The 23,375-nt window shown below is 43.6% G+C and overlaps 1 protein-coding gene and 1 long non-coding RNA gene across 2 annotated transcripts in view; one reads left to right on the top strand and one right to left on the bottom strand.

Annotated features, from left to right (window-relative positions):
• Positions 1-23,375, top strand: part of GALNT17 (polypeptide N-acetylgalactosaminyltransferase 17) — a 458,315-nt gene that overhangs the window by 416,837 nt on the left and 18,103 nt on the right. The window contains exons 7-9 of the mRNA XM_027613677.2: positions 928-1,113; positions 3,515-3,652; positions 13,438-13,533. Coding sequence (XP_027469478.1) covers positions 928-1,113; positions 3,515-3,652; positions 13,438-13,533 — 420 coding nt within the window. The remainder of the gene's footprint in view (positions 1-927; positions 1,114-3,514; positions 3,653-13,437; positions 13,534-23,375) is intronic.
• On the bottom strand, positions 17,495-18,594 carry LOC113933504. Its single transcript, XR_003523370.2, has 3 exons — positions 18,497-18,594; positions 17,882-17,958; positions 17,495-17,626 (listed from the first exon to the last, which is right to left on the bottom strand). It is a non-coding gene; the product is annotated as an uncharacterized LOC113933504 (long non-coding RNA).

Raw genomic sequence — 23,375 nt, 5'->3', positions numbered from 1 at the left:
AGACTAAAGGTAGAGGTGGCTTGAAGTATCCCAGGTTGGGACAAGCAACGTTGTCTGTGCTGACTGGGTCAGCTCACCAGCACACTCTCATTTATGGAGAATATACAGGATCCTCATGGCAGGACAGTAGCATAGGTCCCTGAAACCTCTCTGTGTCCTCTCTCCCCACCAGGACCAGGAAGTTTATTTCCACAAAGTAGTCCTTCTTGACAATCAGAAATGCTTTATTTTTCCTGGGACTGAGAGAAATTGGGTAGTTCAACTTTCCCCAACAAGCAGGGCCTTCTGAGCCTGGATGTCTGCCATGCCCATGCAGAGACTGGCAAGTGTCATTTCCCTGGGCTTGTGCATCCCTCAAGGCAACTGCCATTTCAGCCTTCCACCTGAATATTCCAGCAATAACAAGTGATGCCTGTACATGATAACACTGGGGCAAATGCTTCCAGAAGGCTGGGCATCTGTGCTCTTAGGACTCCAAAATAGAGTCTATTAACAATGCATAAGTAGACTGTTGTATACTTTGTGCTGATATGAATAAAGATGGGTTGTTTTTCAGTTTGAATTTTCTGTTCTAGGTCTGCAAGGCATAGCTTCAGCAGGTGGGAAAGAAAACCTCCACGGGGGCCAATTGTTCACTACTGAGAACTTAAGAAAACCCATGCATCACCAGGGGTACCTTAGGTTAATGGTCCTCTGTTACCCAGAGCTCTATTTTAACATCCTAAATTATTATATCTATAAAAATTCTTTGACACCTTTTATCCAGTTTAGGTTAATCTACATTGCAGTAACAGACAAACCCTGAAATACATTAGAATGTATTTCTCACTCATGATAAGTCTCCTGACCATTGCCTTGGGGCCTTGGGGAGGGGCAGTGGCCTCTAAGAATTTCTCTGTCCAGCTGATAAAGTCCTTGTGCCTCCAGGTGTGGCTCTGCGGGGGCAGCATGGAGGTCCTGCCTTGCTCACGAGTGGCCCACATCGAGCGGAAGAAGAAGCCTTACAACAGCAACATTGGTTTCTACACCAAGAGGAATGCCCTTCGGGTTGCGGAGGTCTGGATGGATGATTACAAGTCTCACGTGTACATAGCGTGGAACCTGCCACTAGAGGTAAGGGGCGCAGCCTTCCCCATCACCCTGGACCAGTGGTCTTTGGTTTGACGGGTCACTGATCCCTTTAATCAGTTGACGGTTCCTCCCCAGAAAGATGCTTACACTTGCAAAAATTATAAGAGTGTTTTGAGGGGTTTTGCAGACCTCCAGGTGGTAGAACCCCTACTTTACATGGGGACTGGCACAGTGGAGATCTCAAAATTCTTTTACAAAGAGTAGAGGATCTTGTTGTGTTAATCCCAGCCGTGTTCTAGTAATCCGAGTGCCTTGCTCCTGAACAAGCATTGTATCCAGGAGACTCTCGAGCAAAGGTCTTGGTACAGGCCCCCATCATTTGCTCTGACTTTGTGCCCTCCCCTGGACCTCCAGCTGCCCCCAAGACATATGCCCCTACTGTTTACATGACTCTTCAAGTCTCCTCCATATCCTGCCCAGAATACTGAAGCCCCACAGGAGTATTGCATGGTGGCTGTACACTAGCTTGGTTGGAATCCTGCTCTACCACTTACTCATTATGCAGTCTTGAACAAATCCATTTATCACCTCTGTCCCTTAGGTTCCTTGCCTAAAAATAGCGACAATAGCAAGTCCTCTTTCCTAGGGTGATTGGGAAAACTAAATCTAAAGTACTTGCTTAAGTAGTAAGTACTAAGGTACCCAATCTAAGTACTAGAGTACTCAGTTTAAGTTCTGAGTCCTGAAATGCTCATTATAGGTACTTAGGTCCACAGCACAGTGGGCTGACCAGCACCCTCAGCCATGCCCTGAGAGAGTTGCCTGGAATTGTTCCCACTGAGAATTGGCAGCCCCTGTGTTTCAGGAGGCTGGAGCCCAGAGCAGCAGAAATGCAGTTGAATATGTGGAAGAATTATAGATAAAGAGAATAAAAGTGAAGAATGTTTATCATATCGTTACAGTTATTGAAATAATGTTCTAAAGCATTGACAGTCCCTTACTGCCATGCAGCACTTTATAGGTGTTAAGCCAGAAGTGATTCTACACATGATTATTTATATAAACATAGGTAATACTTGCTGAGTCCTTGCTGTGTCCCTGGTGCTTGGCAAGTTCCTTATTTGCAATATCTCATTTAGCCCCCATAACAACCTCCTGACATAGTTTTCTATGCCTCAGTTTCATCATCTGTAAAACAGGGATTGTTAACACTGAGCATTTCTTCATTCTCATGAAGATAAATATAAGGCTTAGAACAGAGCATAGCAAATATTAAGGGATCAATAAATGCTAGCTTGACCTGGACCTATGTGCCGTCCATTTTACAGATGGGCAAACTGAAGCTCTGGGAGGTTAAACATGACTTGCTTAACGTCCTACCCATAGCATATGGCGGGGCAGGGATGCAAACTCACATCTTTATTCGACTCTCCCCACAGCCCTGTGGACATCAGCACAATAGGTATTGTCATTCCTGCTTGTGGGTGAGAAGTTGTGACCTACAGTGGCATTGTTACTCAGTCATAAGAGTTCAAGGCTGCTCGCTCTGTCCCAGTGCTTTCTCCAGACAACCTCTGGTCCCTGATGCCAGCAGTACCCTCCTGGGCTTTTCAACAATGGCCATTCTCTTTTGTTATGCTTAAGCATGTTAAAACCAAGAGTTAAGATATCACTGTCCAGGATTGCCTTTGGGTCTTAAAAGTTTTACATTTAAAGGGATTTTCCTTTAAAATCACCATTTGGCTGTTGAAAGAAGAAATCTTAATGGAATAATGTGAACTCTCCCTGGCCCCCAAGTTGCTGCCTGGCTGCCCGCCATTGTAGAGACAGCACCCCGTCCCTCCTGGGCCACAGCCATCTTGTAGCAGAGTCTGTGGAGTCATATTTCAGCTACTCTATTTTCCTCTGTCAGCACACGGCAGCCCATTACAGGTTCATTTCTGTAAAAGCAGAGTGAATTATTCATTAGATCATCATTACAAGCTTTGCCACGGAAAATTATTTTCACTTCTGTGTATAATGAACTTCACAAAGAGCCAGCAAAGGGGGAAAGCACACTTGTAGGGAGCAGAAAGACAGGAGGTGGTTATAGGCATTTATTTCCTTGTCTTAATCAAATAATTCCTCTAATAATTGGCTCTGAGAGTTGCTGAGGATGTGCGGGAGAGACGGAGCTGGGTACGTAGGTTGTCAACATCTGTGTGTCCCAGGGTCCCTTTCGTGTGGTGACAAGGATGGTTGACTTTGGGGGCTGCTAGCTGCACTCAGGGGACAGCGGTCTAGCTTGGGGCTCTATGATCAAGTGAGTCCCCTTAAACCTACTTTCTAAGCAAGCGTGCAGGACTTGAGGTTTCTCCCTGATGGTTTCTTTGAAGGCCACCTGTCCTCTCCTCTGGCCAGGATTCCCCCGTCACAAATGTTCCTTGCTTATCTCTACTTTCAGAATCCGGGAATTGATATAGGTGATGTCTCCGAAAGAAGAGCCTTGAGGAAAAGTTTAAAGTGTAAGAATTTCCAATGGTACCTGGACCACGTGTACCCAGAAATGAGAAGATACAATAACACCATTGCATACGGGGAGGTAATTAAGACCATCCATACATGCTGTCAGCTTGGATAGCTATGCCTTAGGCTGGAGACTGCTTTGATGGGGGGAAAATAGAGAATAGAGTCATTCATTCATTCATTCATTCAAGAGTGGTTTTGGAGGTGCAGGACCTGGAAGCAAGGCTCTCACCAGCTGGTGGGGGGAGAGCATAATAAATGTTACAGTGGGGGTGTGGACCAAAGGCTCTGGTGGCCTGTTCTGCCAAAGGGTATGGAGTACATGATCAGTTCTGTTTGGGACATTCTGATTTTGAGGTTCCCTGGGACCTGTAAGTGGGACATAGAGCAGGAAGTTGTATATAAAGACAGGCAGTGACTGGAGCTGTCCATTGCTCCGTGCTGGGGATCAGAGCCCGTTGTCACCAACAAAAGGGTAGATGCTTTTATATTTTCTAGGATGAGATTGAGATGACATCACCTCTCTAAACATTACAACAGATTGACTTTTCTCTGATTACAAATGCCATAAATATGCATTTTAGAAAATTTTGAAAATAATAAGAATAGCAGTCAACACTTGCAGAGTGCTTTTGATGTGCCAGCACTATTCTAAGTGCTTTTCACATATGAACTCATTTTACCCTGTCCTTATGAGGTAGAAGTATTATTTCCATTTTGTTGATCAGGAAGCTGAAACTTAGATGAAGTAAATAAATCACCTAAGGTCTCAGCCTGTGAGTCATGAAGCCAGCTTTGGACATAGGCATTCTGATTTTCTAGATAATATGTACAGTTTGATGTATGGTCTTTACTCTGTGCACGTGTGTGTGCGCACATTTTTTAATATTCACACATACATGCTTTTTATTAACATATCTATATGTATGTATTACTAAAGCCATGGTATATACATGCATAATAATTTGAAATATTAATGCTCTACAAAGAATATTTTCCTGTGTCATTTCTGCAACATTAATAATTATTATGTATGATGCTACCTTTGTGTATGCTGTGTTTTGCTTGAAAATATAGACATTTATGTTGTTTCCATTTTTAAAATATCAGCACCCCTGCTGAGAACATGGTTGTACATAAGCCTTGTTGCCTCCTTGCGTTGTGTGTTTAGACAAGGAATCATTGGCATAGAGTCAGGCCAGGGCACAGGCAGCCAGCTGCACTGGACCCAGTGGAGACACCCACTAGCTGCAGCATTTGGGCTTCTTCCCAGGCCTGCCTGCAGCTGCCCTATGACAACCAGGCTGAAGCTAAGAAGGCTCTCTAAGAATTAGAGTGTTCCCTTTTTTTATAACTGTGTATTTTCCTACTTTGTGCCTGATGCCTTTTATAGGAAGTAAATCAGCTGCTGGTTAAACCATGGGGGGTGTGGGCGAGGTGTCCCTCCTGAGCCGGAGTCTGGAATGGGAAGCATGTGTCTTGCGTGAGGGCAGTCTATATAATGATTAGGGATGTGTGAAGATTAGGGACCTGTGAAGGCTGAATCCACTGCACAGGTCTGTGGGGAAGATTTGGGACAGTAACTGGTACCCAGCAGTGACAACTAACAGGTCCAAATTGCTTTGTCTTTTCTTGTTCCAAACAAAAGCATGGTGTGGGGGTTTTTGGGTTATCAAAGTAAGATCAAACAAAAGGAGTCCTCAAGAAATAACAGGCAGTGAATGGATTATTTGTAAGACAGTTGGGTGAATTGCCTAGCTCTGTGGAGAAGAAAACAATTTAAATTCTTACAGCTCACCATATCCTGAAGGGTATTTCAGATGAACTACAGAGTTAAATGAAAGAAAAGAAACCATAATAGAACCATACGGAAATGCGTGTGCATCTGATCTCTGAAAGGGCCAGAGCTTTCTAAGAATGAAAGCCCTGGAAGAAAATGCGAAGGAAATGGATAATGGATCTCAGCTTATAAATATTAAAATAATCTATACACCAACTGAATAGAGACACTGTATGTCAAACTAGAAGTATGTATGCCATAAATAGTGTAGATGAATGGATAATACAGTTAATATATCATGAGCTCTGTGAACTGATTTAAATTTTAATAATTAATTTAAATAAAACATCCCCAAAGAAAAATAAAGTACGAGAGGAAACACAAATGGTTGGAAAACACATGGAAAATTTTCATGGATTTCATCATCAAAGAAATTAAAATACGTCTTAAAATACATTGAGGTAGGGTTTTTTTCTTCTACCAAATAAACGAAGATTCACTTTTGGAATATATGTTGGCGCTCTGCCAGCCAGATCTTGGTTATATGAAAAACCACAAATCCTCTGGTGAGAGTGTAAATTGAAACAAGCTTTTTAAAAAGCAGTTTGAACCACATGTATTAAAAGTCTTAATAATAGTCACACTTTCATCTCCACTCTTATCCCAAGCAAATAATTTGAAATGAGGACAAAGATTTGAGAGTAATTGTTCATCTTTTTTTTTTTTTGGACCAAAAATTTTGAATCTAACTTGAAAGTTAGTTAAATATACCATACTAATAGTTTGAAGTATTTTGCAGCCATTTTAAAAGATGTGTACAAAACTTTAATGACATGAGAAAAATGTTGATATAATTTTTTTTAAGATTTTATTTATTTTTTGACAGAAAAAGAGAGAGCACAAGCAGGGGGAGTGGCAGGCAGAGGAAGAGGGAGAAGCAAGCTCCCCACTGAGCAGGGAGCCCGATGCGGGGCTCGATCCCAGGACCCTGGGATCATGACCTGAGCCGAAGGCAGAAGCTTAACTGACTGAGCCACCCAGGCAGCCCTGCTACAATTCTTAAGAAGCAAAAAGTCTGGGTGGTTTAGTCAGTTGAGCATCCAACTCTTGATTTCTGCTCAGGTCATTATCTCAGGGTTGTGAGATCAAGCCCTGTTTAGGGCTCTGCACTTGAAACCTGCATGAGATTCTTTCTCGCCCTCTCCCCCGGCCCGCCCCCCCCCCCCGTGCGAGCACATACATGCACACTCTCTCTCTCTCTCAACAAAAAAAAAAGGATTATAAAATTGGATTGGCTACTATTTTAGATTGGAAGCAAGTAGGAGAATAGCAATGGGGAAATGGAGTTGATAGTTGTGGTTACTTCTGTCAGCGAGACAGGCAGTCTTTCTGGTGGTACTTTGTCATGCTTTCCCAATTATTGCTGATGTTTATATGATAATATTATAGTTAGAAAAAAAGTATTAAAAAACAAAGAATAAAAATGGGAAAATTCAAGAAGATGGCAAGGGCACAGTTCCACAGGCTGTGCACTGAACAGCTCCAGGGCCTGCCATTCACATGAAGGACAGTGTAGATGACATCTCTGGAGCTGAACAATGGGGTGACCATGGAGTCAACATAGAGATCATGGTCTGATTTTTGGAGGAGAGAAGACTTTTGTTTTTGCAAATCTCTCTCTCTCTTTTAAGTAATAAATTCAATGCACACACTCTATAGAAAATAAAAAGATGAAACAAAACTTATTCCAGATCCCAATTCCCAGATATGATCCATGTTAACATTTTAGGGCATTCGCCTCTATTACTCCTTCTCTGCTTGCTGAGTTCCATATGCTAAAATAGATTTCATATGGACCATAACATTAAATGAAAGAAATCAAACTAATCAAATTCAGTTTGGTAACAAAATTTGCCATTATTTGGACAACTTTATTTCTGACACTCACTCCTACTGGTTCTTTTCACCACACCAGGCCCCCGAGCAGTGGGAAAAAGGAAGGCAGAGTGAATATCATACTATATTTGCAATTTATGTCCTTCGTTTTTCATGTACAATTCTGTTTGAGAGTCTTTCCCCAGGCCAATGAATATTTCTGGGTTTAATGTTCCTTGCTCTTTCCCAAGTTTTTAGCTTGCTTGTTTTTTGGCTTTAAAAAATCTTTCTAGTCATGTGAATTGTGTATGTCTTGTTCTTAATTGCATTATGGTAATGTTTTTTTGTTAGGTGTTTATTTAAATTGCAGTTAGCATACAGTGTAATATTAGTTTTGAGTGCACAATTTAGTGATTCAACACTTCCATACAACCCTGGGTGTTCATCATGACAAATGGGCTCCTTAACCACAGTCACCTATTTCACCCCTCCCCCCACCCCTCTCCCCTCCAGTAACCATCGGTTTGCTCTCTATAGTCTGTCTTGGTTTGCCTCTCTCTCTTTTTTTCCTCTATGCTCATTTGTTTTTTTTTTCCTTAAATTCCACATATGAGTGAAATCATCTGGTATTTGTCTTTCTCTCACTGACTGATTTCGCTCAGCATTATACTCTCTAGCTCCATACACATCCGTGCAAATGGCAAGAGTTCATTCCTTTTTGTGGATGAATAATATTTCATTGTATATATACCACATCTTCTTGATCCATTCATCAGTCAATGGACACTTGGTCTGTTTCCATAATTTGGCTATTTAGATAATGCTGCTATAAATATCAGGGTGCATGTATCCCTTTGAATTTGTATTTTTGTATTCATTCGGTAAATGCCTAGTAATGCAAAGATACTCACCATCAGTCATCATCAGGGAAATACAGATCAAAACTACAATGAGCTATCACCTCACACCCATCAGAATGGCTAAAATCAACAACACAAGAAACAACAGGTGTTGGCGAAGTTGAGGAGACAGGGGAGCCCTCTTACGCTCTTGGTGGGAATGCAAGCTAGTGCAGCCACTGTGGAGAAGTTTGGAGGTTCCTCAAAAAACTAAAAATAGATCTACCCTACGATCCAGCAATTGCACTAATGTTTTTTTAAAAAATTCATCTCTGAGTCTCCATAATGAAAGGTCAAGCGGTATTAATACGAGAACATTAACACACTTTCTCCTGACGGCTTCATCGACTTCTCAGTCTTTGTTAACATTAACTGGGATTTTAGATGCAAACATTATTTTACTTTATTTACATTTCATACCTTTCAGAATAGCTTTTCAGTTAAATTCATTTCAGTGACAAAATTTGTGATTCTTCAGACAATTATATTTTAATGGTTATAATGCTTCTCGTTCTTTTGGCCACACACAGACCCCAGCACAGTTGCAAAGCTAGGCAGGAACCTTTGAGTGGGTGTCAGTCCCAGTGTTTCTGCCTCACACAACAATAATGGTGCCTACACCCACTTAGACAGGAAGTCATTTTCCCTTGATTTTTTTCTTTGAATTTTTATTTAAATTCTAGTTAGTTAACATACAGTGCAATATTGGTTTCAGGAATGGAATTCAGTGATTCATCCCTTACATACAACACCCAGTGCTCATCATAACAGGTGCCCTCCTTAATACCCATCACCCATCTAACCCATCCCCCACCCACCTCCCTCCATCAGCCCTCAGTTTGTTCTCTATCATTAAATCTCTTAGGGTTTGTCTCCCTCTCTCTTCTCCCCCCTCCCCTATGTTCATCTGTTTTGTTTCTTAAAGTCCACATATGAGTGAAATCATATGGTATTTGTCTTTTTCTGACTGACTTATTTCACTTAACATAATACACCCCAGCTCCATCCGTGTCTTTGCAAATGGCAAGATTTTATTCTTTTTGATGGCTGAGTAAATACCACATCTTCTTTATCCATTCATCAGTCGATGGACGCTTGGACTGCTCCCACAGTGTGGCTGTTGTTGATGCTGCTGCTATAAACATCAGGGTGCATGTACCCCTTTGAATCTGTATTTTTGTGTCTTTGGGTAAATACCTAGTAGTGCAATTGCTGGGTCATAGGGTAGTTCTATTTTTTAACTTCTTGAGAAACCTCCAAACCGTTCTCCAGGGTGGCTGCACCAGTTTGCATTCCCACCCACAGTGCAGGAGGGTTCCCCTTTTTCCGCATCTTCGCTAACACTTGTTGTTTCTTGTGTTGTTAATTTTAGCCATTCTGATGGGTATGAGGTGATATCTCATAGCTTTGATTTGTAGTTCCCTGATGATGAGTGATACTGAGCATCCTTTCATGTGTCTGTTGTCCATCTGGATGTCTTCTTTGGAAAAATGTCTATTTGTGTCTTCTACCCATTTTTTAACTGGATCATTTGTTTTTCATTTCCCTTGATTTTTAAATGTTTATTTACCTCTATTAGCTGGACTGTATTAAAATAATTTTTAAAGAAAGACATGTGGATACTTGATATCTTGACTCTCCCATGTATGAGATAATTGCTTTTCCACATGTAAAGGCAACTCGGTGTGCACAAAAACATTCACCCCCAAATCCTTTGCTCACATTCCGTGGTTGACTCATATTCTCCTTGTGGCCTGAAGACCCCTAGTTTGGTTTTATTCATCTTTTTTTCTTTTACTGTTATTTATGTGAAAGACAATACATATATGCATAAAGCATACATGTGTAGCATAATAATATAAAGTGAAAAACTACCTGGGTAAAAACTAGAACATTTCCAGCAATATTTCCACTTACCCTTGGCTTACAAGTCCGTCTTCTTAGTGTCTGAACCTGCAGATGGGGTGAGGATGTTCTCCTTGCTGTCCCGGCAAACTCAGTATGGTACCAGCTCTCCTTTTGTCTAACTCTCCAGACCATGGACTATTTCAGGGCAAGGACTGTTTTGTTTATCTTTGCATTCCTTAAACTTAGCACAGTCCCAGGCATGTAGCAGGCCCTCCATAAATATTTATTAAGTCCCTGAATAATAGACTTATTTGCATAAACATCAGAAACAAAATTTAAAAGGCTAGCATTCTGAAATTATTATATGGAATGAATATGCCTTAAAAACAATGTCCTTAATATATAAAGAGCTCTTACAAATCTACAGTAAAACCACTTGAGATCCCAATAGGGAAATAAACAGATAATTCTCAAAAAGGGAAATAATTGCTAAACATGAAACATTCCAATTTACTATTAATTGTAAATTCATAAAAGCAAGATGTCTTTCTTCACCTCTCAACACAGTATTTTTTATTACCTGTAATTTTTATTTTATACTTATTTTAAAAGCCTCATTAAGCTTCATTAGGCACATTTTATCATGTTGCTGTTGTACAGACATAAAAAGGAAATATAAGCAAAGTACATTGGTAGAGGTATTTCTAAGATTTCATTGTTTTCAACATCTTAACTCTTCTGAATTACTTTTTGACTCAAAAGTTGTTTGAATTTTTCCATGTAATTTATCCTCTGCATCACTGAAGGCATTAACAATGAACATTTCCTCAAAGCATCTAAGAAAGAACTAAAATATGGTGCGGGGCTCCTAAGGTGGCTTTATAGTTCCTTGGAGATCATTGCTTGGGACTCGTTGTGCAATATGTCTGATTCATCACTTCTACCCCTCTGCACAAATTTTTGGAAACTTGGGTTGAAAACAGTACTCCACCAATTTCTTTAGAATTTTTCTTCCGAGCAGCTTTCTTTTTTTTCTCCTCCAGCTTTATTGAGATATAATTGACATATAACATTTTATAAGCTTAAAGTGTTCAACATGTTGGTTTGATACAGTTCCATATTACAAAGTGGTTACTGCCATAGAGTTAGCTAACACCTCCATTACATCCCATAATTACCATCTCTTTTTTGTGGTAAGAACATTTAAGATGATCTATCCACTTAGCAATTTGAGTATGTAATATTGGCTGTAATCACCATACTGTACATTAGGTTCCCCAAAATCTAGGTTTGGAAGTTTGTGTACTTTGACCAACACAATGTTTTTAAATGGTGAAACTCAGGACTAGTAATTTATTTACGTATCTTGTGGATGGGAATAGAAATTAGTTCAAAGTTTCCAGAAGGCAATCAGACAGCATGTTTTAAGAACATTAAGGGATCCATACTTTTTGCTACTGTAATCCCAGTTCTCAGATTTTTTTTTAAGATTTTTTTATTTATTCATTTGAGAGAGGAAGAAAGAGCAAGTGAGAGCAGGGGGGAGGGTCAGAGGGAGAGGGAGAAGCAGACTCCCTGTTGAGCAGGGAGCCCAACGTGGGGCTCCATCCCAGGACCCCGGGATCACGACCTGAGCCGAAGGCAGACGCTTAACCAACTGAGCCACCCAGGTGCCCCTCTCAGATTATTTTCTTGAGAAAAACCTGAAATGGGAACAAAGCTTTACATGCAAAGTTTCTCATTACCATCAAAAGTGAACAAAACTAAATTGTCTCAAAATTGGGAAAAATTAACTGATTGTGGGAAAGGATTGTGAACAATTGTTACTTCCGCATTTTTCAAGATATCTCAGTAAGATGGTATTATTTTTATAATCTTTAAAAAAAAAACAGGCATTAAAACTCTGCTCAGTTAATGTCCACAATAGCCAAACTGTGGAAAGAGCCAAGATGTCCATCGACAGATGAATGGATAAAGAAGATGTGGTATATATACACAATGGAATATTCAGCCATCAAAAGAAATGAGATCTTGCCATTTGCAACGACGTGGATGGAACTGGAGGGTGTTAATGCTGAGTGAAATAAGTCAATCAGAGAAAGACATGTATCATATGACCTCACTGATATGAGGAATTCTTAATCTCAGGAAACAAACTGAGGGTTGCTGGAGTGGTGGGGGGTGGGAGGGATGGGGTGGCTGGGTGATAGACATTGGGGAGGGTATGTGCTATGGTGAGCGCTGTGAATTGTGCAAGACTGTTGAATCACAGATCTGTACTTCTGAAACAAATAATGCAATATATGTTAAGAAAAAAAAAGAAGAACATAGCAGGAGGGGAAGAATGAAGGGGGGGAAATCGGAGGGGGAGACCAACCATGAGAGACGATGGACTCTGAAAAACAAACTGAGGTTTCTAGAGGGGAGGGGGGTGGGGGGATGGGTTAGCCTGGTGATGGGTATTAAAGAGGGCACGTTCTGCATGGAGCACTGGGTGTTGTGCACAAGCAATGAATCATGGAAAACTACATCCAAAACTAATGATGTAATGTATGGTGATTAGCATAACAATAAAAAATTAAAAAAAAAAACTCTGCTCAGTTGTCAGAACCTAGACAAAACTTGAGCACACCAAAGCAAAGTGCCCCTTGCCTCTCTTCTTGATTTATCCCTGATTAGTTTAGTTTCCATGGTGAATAGAACCTGGAGAGGGCTGAGTATATATGGGTAAGACCAACAGCATTGGCATTTTCCCCTTGGTTGAGATTGCAGCATGGTGGGTGTGATGGACATCAAAGCAGAATCACGGAACTCCTGGAGGTTCCAGTTAGACAAATTCTTCCATGTTCCCAAAGAGATGTGCCTCGCTGGGTTCAGGGGTTTTGTCTTGGGGACTTCGGGCTATTCCTCCACAGTTGCATTCCAAACACTTAGGATGGTGCCTGGCACAGTGTAGGCATCAGTGAGTATTTTTGGAATATATAAATAAATGTTACCAAGGCTTTTCATGATGGCAAGGTTTTTGTTTGCTTTTTGGATTATTGTTTTTGATGCCTCCATGTCAGTAATGACTTCAGAAGCTGACCTGTGATTCCCAGGGTGATTAAAACCTGTGTTGGTGTCGAGGCCCACTTTGGATAACCAGTGGGTAACTAGTGTGTACCTCTGTCCAAACATTCCCTGAGCCCCTCTTTTGTGCTGGGGATGGGGTAGCTGTGTATAAGCGGAGGCTGGAGGTGTCCCAGGCAGAGGGCTAGTGCCCACACCATCCATTGAAGGACTTGGTCTTTCTTGCGAAAATGATCACCTCACAAATTTGAGCCTTGGTCCTTACGTGGGGGCGGGGTCATGTGGCCTTTGCATCGAGAAATCGGGGCCAGGGCATGGCAGGACAAGGGTTGGGTAGCAGAGGTTCCAGCCCATGAGCTCTGATGGGGGATATCTTGCCTATTTCCGCAGCTTCGAAACAACAAGGCGAAAGACGTCTGCTTGGACCAGGGGCCACTGGAGAACCACACAGCAATACTGTACCCGTGCCATGGCTGGGGGCCCCAGGTAGGAGCCCATATCTGACCAGGAGGAGAGTAAAAGCACCAAGGATTCGTGGGACTTGCGGTGACATCTGCTGTCCCCTATTTGTAGCTGTTATGTGTTCTGAAATGTTAAGAAGGTGGGGGGCTTTCTGGTTGTTTCCATATAACACTTGGGGAAAGATTCATGAGTGTTTGCATCAGCACAGATATTAAGGTGACCAGTGGGCACATTGCATACTGAATAGAGAATGTGAATAAATTGCAGAGTCATTTACAAATAGGCGAGCGTACATGTGCATACATTGCAGTTATAATCAAATATGCCTGAAGAAATAGCCGATTTCCTCATGAGAACATGCTCAACACGCTCATCCTGAAAGGTCGACAGCAGGTGGGTAGGAAGTATGACCAGGTCTGTAAGCACCAGCACAAGAGCCCAGGGCTGATTCTGTAGGAGGAGTGTGCTTGCAGTGACATTTCAGAGAACACAACGTGTTCTCCAGTCTCTCGGGAGAATGCACAAGATAACCCAAAATGGCAGAACGACCAACCAACAAAGTAAAAACCGAATCTGGTAAATGAATTTCCTTTGGCAACTTCGTGCTAACCCAAGGTGTGTGCGTGCCCATAAAGACCTTAGCAGAAAGTCTCTACGATTGGGAGAACACATAATGTGTTCCAAAAATGTCATTAGACGTGACATTCATAAAATATTTAAAACATTTTTTTATATCAACTCATAGTAATAAAAGGCCGGCTACAGATGGGGAAAACCTTTATAATCCAACCCCGGAGGAACGCCAGACAGGTGACTCTAATCCAGACTTACCGGTTCTCTCTCTGGGTCTCAGCTGGCTCATCTGTAAGAGGAAGACACTGGACAAAATGCCCCGTAAGCACCCTTGGTCTTGCTCATGTTCTGTGAACACACACATTCAGTGGCAAATCCACACTCATCGGTCACGAGTACACACACACGTGCATTCATAAAGGCTTATAGGTTTTCTCTGCTTGTGGTACTTTGCTTCCCACGAAGCCAAGACCTAGAAAGAGAATTGCATTCTCTCTACTATCACAGCAGGTGGTTCTGAGGGTCCAGACCCTCAGCCTCCCTTCAGTGTGTGACACGTCTGGAAGGTGGATAACAGGTACTGTGGGAGGGGTCAAATCCTGTGCTCCTTTGGTCCCTGCGGCCCCTCTGGAAGGTAGGCAGGCAGCATGAGGAAACTGAGGTACGGGGGTGCCCAGTGCTGGCGAGCAAAGCAGACTAGAATCCAGGCCCTCCAGCATGACCAAAGCGCTTTAAATTCAAACCCAACCCGTGTACTTCAAGATGATTTACTGAGCCCTACCACCCACAATTGGCCAAAAGTGCCCTTGGGTAGCAGGAGAAGGATGGGGAAGCCTAGACCTGCTCCACTTCCTGATGGGTCTCCGCAGGGAAGTGGGGCGTTTGCACTAAAGGCTGTAGGGTCTAAAGAATCCAGGGAGGGTCTTTTTTTTTTTTTTTTTTTTGAAGATTTTATTTATTTGCGAGAGTGAGAGAGAGCACGAGCAAGGAGGACAGCGAGAAGCAGGCTCCCCACTGAGCAGGGAGCCCGACTCGGGGCTTGATCCCAGGATCCTGGGATCATGACCTGAGCTAAAAGCAGACGCTTAACCGACTGAGCCACCCAGGCGCCCCCAGAGTGTCCTTACTCATTTGTTCATTCACTCAGCAAGTTCTGTCTTGATCACTTGCTGTAGACGCTGGTCATGAGTATATGCAGCAATGGATAAGATACAGTCCCTGCTCTCAGATAGTTTGCACTTGAGGAAAGAGACAAGTAAAGAGGCAGGAAAATCTACAGCATAGTAAGTGTGGAAAGAGCAAGATAGCTTGGAGTGTTGGGAGACAGACGGTAGCCCAGTTTGGCTGGTGCCCAATGCAAGAGGGAAGGACCCGCCAAGAGATAAGGCAGAAGGGGATGGAGAGGCGGATCTCCCAAAGCCTGATAAAGCAGTTAGGCTCCAAGGCACTGGTCCTTGCCTTCAGTGTGTGGCCAAATCCCCTGGAAGGCTTGTGAAAGCACCACCTTCTGGGCCCTAGGCCCAGAGCTTCCGAATCAGGGGCCCTGGGGTGGGAGCTGAGATTTCTCATTTCCAGCAAGTTCCCAGATGATGCCAGGTTGCTGGCCTGGGAAGTTTGGGACTTGACACTATGATATGCTTAGACTGGGCTTAGTTTGAACTCCTGGAGGAGTTCAGAGAGGGGTGGATACTGAGGAGACATCCTGGCCTTCGGCTCCTGCTGACTTTCCAGCTTTTCCAGCACAGGGTCTGTGATCATTGTTGGAGATACGAGGAGTGGCTTATACTTAACTCCCAGGTTTCTCTGTCCAGTGCTCTGAACAGGTAACATTTGAACTAAGTACTTAGTAACCGTGGCGTCATAGACACTAGCGCATTTAGCTACCCTCATAATCAAAACCTGGCCTGTGAAGCTGACTTTGGGAATGCGGAAGGAAATAAAGCTGGTCTAAAGAATGTCTCCTGGACATCTGAGGGCTTCCCCATATGGCTCCAAGCAGTGACTTTTTACCTGGGTGATTCCGGGGAAGATTTTCTAAGCCACTCGCGATGTTCTCAGCTGAATCTAAGGACCAGCACATTGAAGTGGCTCCATCTGCCTTCCGTGGTCCTGTGACACTTCCCCCGGGGCCCTCTGCCCTTTCCTTCTGCCCCGGCCACTCAGAACGCCCACGAACGCCCTTGTGATGCTCCCAGCTCCGGGACAGACCCCTGTGAACTTGACCTCCCTCACCCTTCTGTCCAGAGCCTTCACTCATCTGGTGTCCCCTGCCTCAGAGTCCCGCCAGTCACCTGCTAAACAGATCCAGCCTGCAGATGGCCACCTGTCAGCTCCCTGCCCACACTGGAGCCAGCCAGCAGGCTCTCCTCTCCCCGTGGCTTACACAGCCGACGACCAGCACCTTTGATGGGAAGTAATGAATTCATCTTTCACCGGGTCCACCTGCATGCAGAGCTTTTCCAGATGAATGCTCCTGCCATTTAGTTGATGATGGAATGGCAAACCAAAGTAGGCGGCTCACTGCTTCCCCCCCAACTCTGGGATGAATACCTATGAGTGGGCCCTGGTTGTTTCCCATCAGCTGATTTTTTTTTTTAAGTAAGTCTAATGTTGTTTTCCGTTCTACTACATGTTCTGAATTAAGAAGGCACCCTTGCTACCTCCCTGCAGCTGCTAGTCTGCCCCCCACCCTGGCTCATCAAGGTTTCTCCCCCTCCTTCCAGAGCCGCTCCCTCCGAGCTAGGAGTGAGCCCCCCACCCCCACCCCACCAGTCACGTGCCTTAGCATCTTTCTGAACCACTTCGGAAAGTGCTGTGGGCAAACAGAGACTGAATCAAAGCTCCCGTAACAAGGCAACTCCCAGAAGAAGGAGTTGGTGTTCCACGGACACTGTTAGCTTAATTAATGGACTCTCTGTTGTAATTTATTATCAAACAGCAATTAAAAGAAGATAAAATAAGCACTGAGGAGGGTAATTTTCTGTCTTGCAACATGTGTTTGTCAACAAAATGGAAACGGTTCCTCACCCCGCGTTGAGCCCACTCGCTCGCAAGTGTCTGTCGGCCAGCCGGTGACCAGCCTTGCCCTTGCCTGGTTACTAATTTGGATGAGACACATACCCTTTTCTTTTTTGAGCCTAAGTTTTTATTTAAAAATAGGAAGTCAGAGATGCGGTAACAGCCTTTGAGGTCAGCTTGAACTCATTTAGAACGGGGGTCTTGTCTCAGGAGAGCCGAGGCTCCCCCACCCCGCTGGGGGAGCAGCAGGTGGGTCTCCGAGCTGGAGCGGTCCGTGGCATTCTGGTTTTAGTAACACATTGCATCCTATCAGGTGGGTAGCGACCCTCCCCCAGTGTGGATAATAAGATGCAGGTAGTGCCATGACACTTTTTAAACCGAAAGTTCTATGACTCCTGGACATGAATTCCTGGCTGTGACATCTGGTGCATTGTGGGGAGCGTGTCTCCCTCGCTGGAGCCCCGATATGTTCGCTAGCCCACAGCAAGGCCTGGTGGTAGGACTTGAAGCAAGCATGGACACAGCGCTAGAGAAGAGGTAAGAGCAAAGGCGTGGAGGTCATGGGGGTGGTGGCGAACGGCGTGTTGGAGGGACAGTGACACAGTTGGCGGAGGCAGGTGGCTCAGGCCAGCCAGTAGGGTCCAAGTGTTGAGAGCCCTGGGTGCCAGGATGCAGAGCCCGGGCTCGCCACCCAGCATCTCAGGTGTGGTCCCCAGAACCGTGAGCCCCCGGCCGTGCATGACAAGTGCTGACAGATCCCTGAGTCCAACCCCAGACCTACCTGAAGACAGGGCCTGGGAATCTACATTGTTGTCTCTGAGTGTTTTCCTTTTTCAATGAATACCATCGATTGAGCACCTATTTAGGGGCAAGATTTCATGTTAGACTTACAGGTAGTCGTCAGATGTCTGCATCTGCCCCAGACTATGCCTACTGTCCTATTTTTTTTTTTTTTTAAGATTTTACCTATTTATTTGAGAGAGAGAGAGAGCATAAGCAGAGGGGAGAGGGAGAAGCAGACTCCCCGCTGAGCAGGAAGCCTGATGCGGGACTCGATCCCAGGACCCCAGGATCATGACCCAAGCCAAAGGCAGACGCTTAACCAACTGAGCCACCCAGGCGCCCCCAACCTAATTCTATTTTTAATTTATCATACTATTTCAGCTTTTATATAATTGGGGTTTTTTTTCATTTTTAAGGTAAATTCATTCTTGTTAATAGAGTTTTGCAAGTTTTTGTAACAAACACACACCATCAAGTTAATCCCACTGCAATCAAGATCTAGAGAGGTTCTGCCATCCTCCAAACTTCCCTTGAACCCCTTCGTAGTTAATCCCTCCCTCTGCCCCCAAATTTGAGGCCTAACCTCACTGGGAGTATTCACAGAACCACGTACCCAGCCACAATTCTGACACGGGTTCCTCCCCGCGCCAAGGACCACAGCTTCTCAGCAACCCATGCCTTGTCAGCACAAGGTTCGAGCAGGTGGTCCTGGGACATTCAAGAAGCACTGTGTGAAACAGTTCCTAGCTGTAGTGGGACGTTCTAGGAGGTGTGTATCATGGAGAGGGGTGTCAGGCTCTGTTCACAGGAGGACCTCTGTGATTCGCTGGGCGCCAGGGAGATATCAAAGGTTTCTCTTCTGTTTGTCCTTCTGTCAATACATTTCATTCTTCCTCTCCCTTCTCTTCGGAGAAGCTTCTATTCCTTAGCCTCAGTTAATTCATCACCCGAATGACAGGTGAGAATTCTTTTATCCTGTAATTAAATTTAATCTGATCTTGGACTTATTCTTTGATGGCTTTATCTTTTCAGCGATACATCATCCAAACACCATGTCACAATGATGCATTGTGCCAGTAAGACGCTGGTGCCCCACCAGAGTGACAGGGCTCCCACAGCTATTAGCATGGGGAAGGCCCTCAGAAAATACAGGAGGTAATGACATCCAGCAGCCTCTTGGCTTCCAAACAAAGTCAGGGAAGTGTCGGTGCTCAGGGGATGGAGCCGTTGAGAGCACTTTGGAGTTAATGCCCAAGGGAAGATGGCTTTCTGGAGACCGGCCTCCTGCCCTGAGTAAGAAGCAGACCTAGGAATCCCTTTCAATTCCTGGAGAGCAGAATGAGGTCAAAGCAGGGGAGCTTGAGACCTTGTGGGAGAATAGGGTTGGAGGAGCGAGGGCAGGTACTTTTTACATTAGGGAAATCTACAGAGACCAAAGAGAGCAGACGAGAAGCTGGAGAGAAAACCCTGGTGCTGTTTGCCACATCTGGAGTGGGACACCACGGAGGCTCTTACTGCTCACGTCCAGCCCCCATCTCCCATGCAGTGTTTCTAAAATCCTCCCCCTGCATTCCAGTGCAACACTTATAAATTCATTTTGTCTCATTGCAGATAGCAGGAGTATTAAGCGCCTTTTTTTGTTGTTCCCCTGACTCATGTCTCAAAATATTCAAAATGCTTCTGCGTTTATTATTTCCAGGTTGTTAGTTCCTGCCTCCCGGGCCCTGCCTCCAGCTAGCCTTTGTGAGCATCCCTGGTGCCCATCTTCTCTGCAGACCTCCACGAGGTGCAGGGTTCCTACCTTTCCACTTCCTGACAATTTCCCGAGCCTTCAGGGGACCCGAGCCTTGTCCTCTGCCATCCGCTCTGCTTCCCCGTTTTATTTCCAATCCCCAGTTCACTCTTCTAATTATTCCTGACAAGTAGGTCTCGTGGTCCACACACTGGGAACAGGAACGCCCGATTTCCTAAGTGGCATTCAGAATGAAAAGCACATGTATTTGATCTTGCTTAAGGAGGACGCCAGGTTAAGGAGGAATTACTGTATTGCTCTCTTGCCAGAATGGGGTGATGGACTATTCTCTCCAAAAAATCAGAATCATAGTCATAAATTGTTTTCCAGTAGAGATTCTTAGTTAAAAGTTTCCTGTCTCCTTAGAAGTTTGGTAGATTGTTTTCTCCAGACAGAAAAGCAAGCCAGGCAGGCTTTGTGTTAATGTTGGATTTGGAATAAGGAACTCAGACTGAACAGTGAGGTGGTGGGCACCTTATCAGCTGAACCTCTCTACCATGCCCAGAGCTGTTAAATTCAAAGAGGGTCACTGCTAGCTAATCTTTTCCTTTTCTACTAAAGATGCAACAGCTTTGCGATGAATTTGAAAAAAAAATTTAAATCATCCATAATCCCGCCACCCTAAAACAACTATTATCATTTCTGAGGCTTGCTTCTAGCCTTTATTTTTTTCAAAGAAGTATTTTGATTTCTCAGGTTGTTTTCAAATCACTGAATTAATAACATCACTGCTTCTGAAGGAGAGGAAGGGGAAGATGAAGCCTGCTGGTGAAAAGGTATTTAGTGCCTCAGGACTACCAGCTGCAGCAGAGCAAGAGGAAGCCACTAGACTATAGCCTCATGCCCTGACCATTTAGTTCAGAGAGTTTCAGTGTTTCTTTGGCACAGTGTGCCTGTAGAGGGGTTGCTTGCAAAGACGTTGCTTGTTTGACATGGAGATGGTCTGGAATGTGGCCAGTCAGAATTAAGGGCAGATCCTAAAGAGTTTAGGGCTAGTGGAGTTCTGGCCATTGGTCTGGGCCTCAGAAGGCTGGGTTCCCATCAGAGAAGGCCAGAGGAAGGCCAAATGTCAGTAGCAGAGTGTTCTAGACCATTCTCACTATACCACCTGCCTGGCTTAGAAAGTAGGGGTTGTGCAAAGTGCCGGGTTTGAGACAACTTGCTGGAATTCCACCCACATGGGGACCACCAAGGGTGCCATGTATTCACTGACGTTGGTTCTAGAAAGGTGTGAAGGCCTTCCTCAAATTGCTCTGTGATGTGGTTTCAGTGCCAGCCCCTTTCCTGAGAATGCTGCACTGCATGGCCTCCTAGATTCTTCCTGCAGTGACAGGGGTTGAGGGTCAGTGACGGGCCTGCTTTTGAGGAACTCCTATCAATCCTCTTGACTGCCTGATCCTGCTCCCAAAAGACTAGGTTCACGTCTGTGAATTGCCTGCAGGGCCTGAATCTGGGGCCCCTTTGTGGAAATTTAAATGTCAACCAGCCAAAGGTTGAAGGCAAATCATAAGAAGCCTTGCAGGAAGGCTATGTACACAAGGACGTGAGTTCTCGTCAGCTTGGGCTCCATATCTCACGCTTAAATAGTTGGTTTGGCCATGCACAGGGCAGGAGGTGTAAACCACGGTGGGGGCGGGGGTGGAGAGACATATGGTCAGCCAGAGGCCCACCCTAGCACTTCAGATACTTTTTCATGGCATTCTCTGTTGGGATGAGGCTCCTGATATACCGCCAAAGTGGCACAGGAGCTAACCAGAGCCATGCATGGCTAAGTGAAGGTCTCTGGTCCCTGCATCTTAGTGAGACTAGAAATCAGGAAAGGACACTTCACATACATCCTGGACCAGAGTTAATTCTTCTGTGATGATGCTAAGAGGTACCTTTCTGTGTGTGGCTGACTCCTAAGTGAAACACAGCTCCCTTGTTTACTAGCTATGACCTTGGGCAAACACTCAAGTTCCTTGTACTTCAGTTCCCCTCTCTGTAATGTAAATATAATGATAGTATATACCTTATAGAGATACTGTGTCAGTTAAACAAGCTAATCCATGCAAAGTCCTTAGACAAAGTCCATGGCACATATCATATAGAAATGATGTCCCTGGTGCTGACTGCAGGACCTTGGGAAGGCTTCAGTTTTCCAAGAAAGATTCAGTTAGGTCCTACTTCTACAAGATTCTACTTCTTGAGACTATTAAAAAAAAAAAAAAAAAACAGTAATGAAGAGCAGTGAAAACTTGAATATGTTCAGGCACTTTGAGCACCTCAAGTCCTCATAGAACTTGCAAGGGGAAGATTGGACCAGTTCTCTGGTTCTGGAACACATGAGCTTTCCGTCATTCAGCTAGTCTTCCAGCCTGGTTCAGTTCTTTAAGGAAATGTTTTCTGGAAAGCAAGTTACTTGGAAAGACAGATGGGACATGGAGGCTCCTACCATCTAGGAATTCAGTTAATTAAGATATTATTGTATAAAATACCCTGGTGATTGGTTGAGTCCAACCACTGATTTTTTTTTTTTTACTTATCAAATTAATTTCTGTAGACTTCATCTTAATGATGAATATTATGCAATTTATGACACATTTTTTTCTAATTTATCTAATCTTCAGACCAACCCAACAAAATAAACACAGATATGGTTTTCCTGATGGGCAAAACACCATATTTCAGAATATGTAATATATTGAAGTCTTATGCTGTTCTTCATTCTTATATTTCTTGATTAATTGCTTCCTTTACAAGACACCAAAATATCTGGATCTCAGACATCTTCTCCCTGGAATTCCACAACATCTTGTTGACAAAATTTCATTGTTTCTTGCATTGTTTCTGAGAGGCTTTCTGTTGTTCCCATTTTAAAGATGGGGAAACTAAGTCTCCAAGACTAAAGAGGCTGAAACACAGAGCATGAGGTGGGGAGTGACCAAAGGTGAGGCCAGATCAATAGGCAGGAGGCAAATAATGTACAGCTCTATAGGAATGTTAAGGAGCTTGGGCTTTATGCCAGCCCCCATAGGAAGCCATTGAAATAGTGAAAGCCTTTTAAAATAGAAGGTTGGGGTACAGTCTGATTTACATTTAGGAAGCAATCACTTGGGATTGGTTTGAGGAATGGATTGGAGGGGTCTTAAGCTAGAGGCAAGAACTTCAGTTATAACACTGGTATGATTCTCTTGTCAAAAGTCACCTAAACTTGAGTAGTGACCATTGGGATAGTAAGAAGTAGACAAATTTAAAATGTGATTAGGGATAAAATTAGACTCATACTTGACACTATACACAAGCTTAAATTCCAAATGAATTAAGAATCTAAATGTAAAATATGAAACTGTACCCATACTAGAAAAATAATGGGTGAATTCCTCTCTAACTCTGATCTAGGGGAGGGCTTTTAACTAAAACTCAAAATCCAGAGACAATAATAGATTGATGTATTTGACTACATTAAAATTTTTTAAAACTTGCATGGTGATATAATACCATAAACACAGTCAAAGACACCTGACAACCAAGGAGAAAATATTTGTAACATATGCCACCAGGGATAATTTTCCTGTTGTATAAAAGATGCTTAAAAATTGAACAAAGGACTAAAAATATGATAGAAAAATAGGAAAAAGACACAAGCAAACAAGTTGTCCTCCCACCAAAAAAAATATATGTGTGTGTGTATATATATATTTATATGTTCTAAATATAT

Source organism: Zalophus californianus, chromosome 10, assembly GCF_009762305.2.
Source record: "Zalophus californianus isolate mZalCal1 chromosome 10, mZalCal1.pri.v2, whole genome shotgun sequence".
In the NCBI taxonomy this organism is placed as follows: domain Eukaryota; kingdom Metazoa; phylum Chordata; class Mammalia; order Carnivora; family Otariidae; genus Zalophus; species Zalophus californianus.
This window is presented reverse-complemented; position numbering and strand designations above follow the sequence as displayed.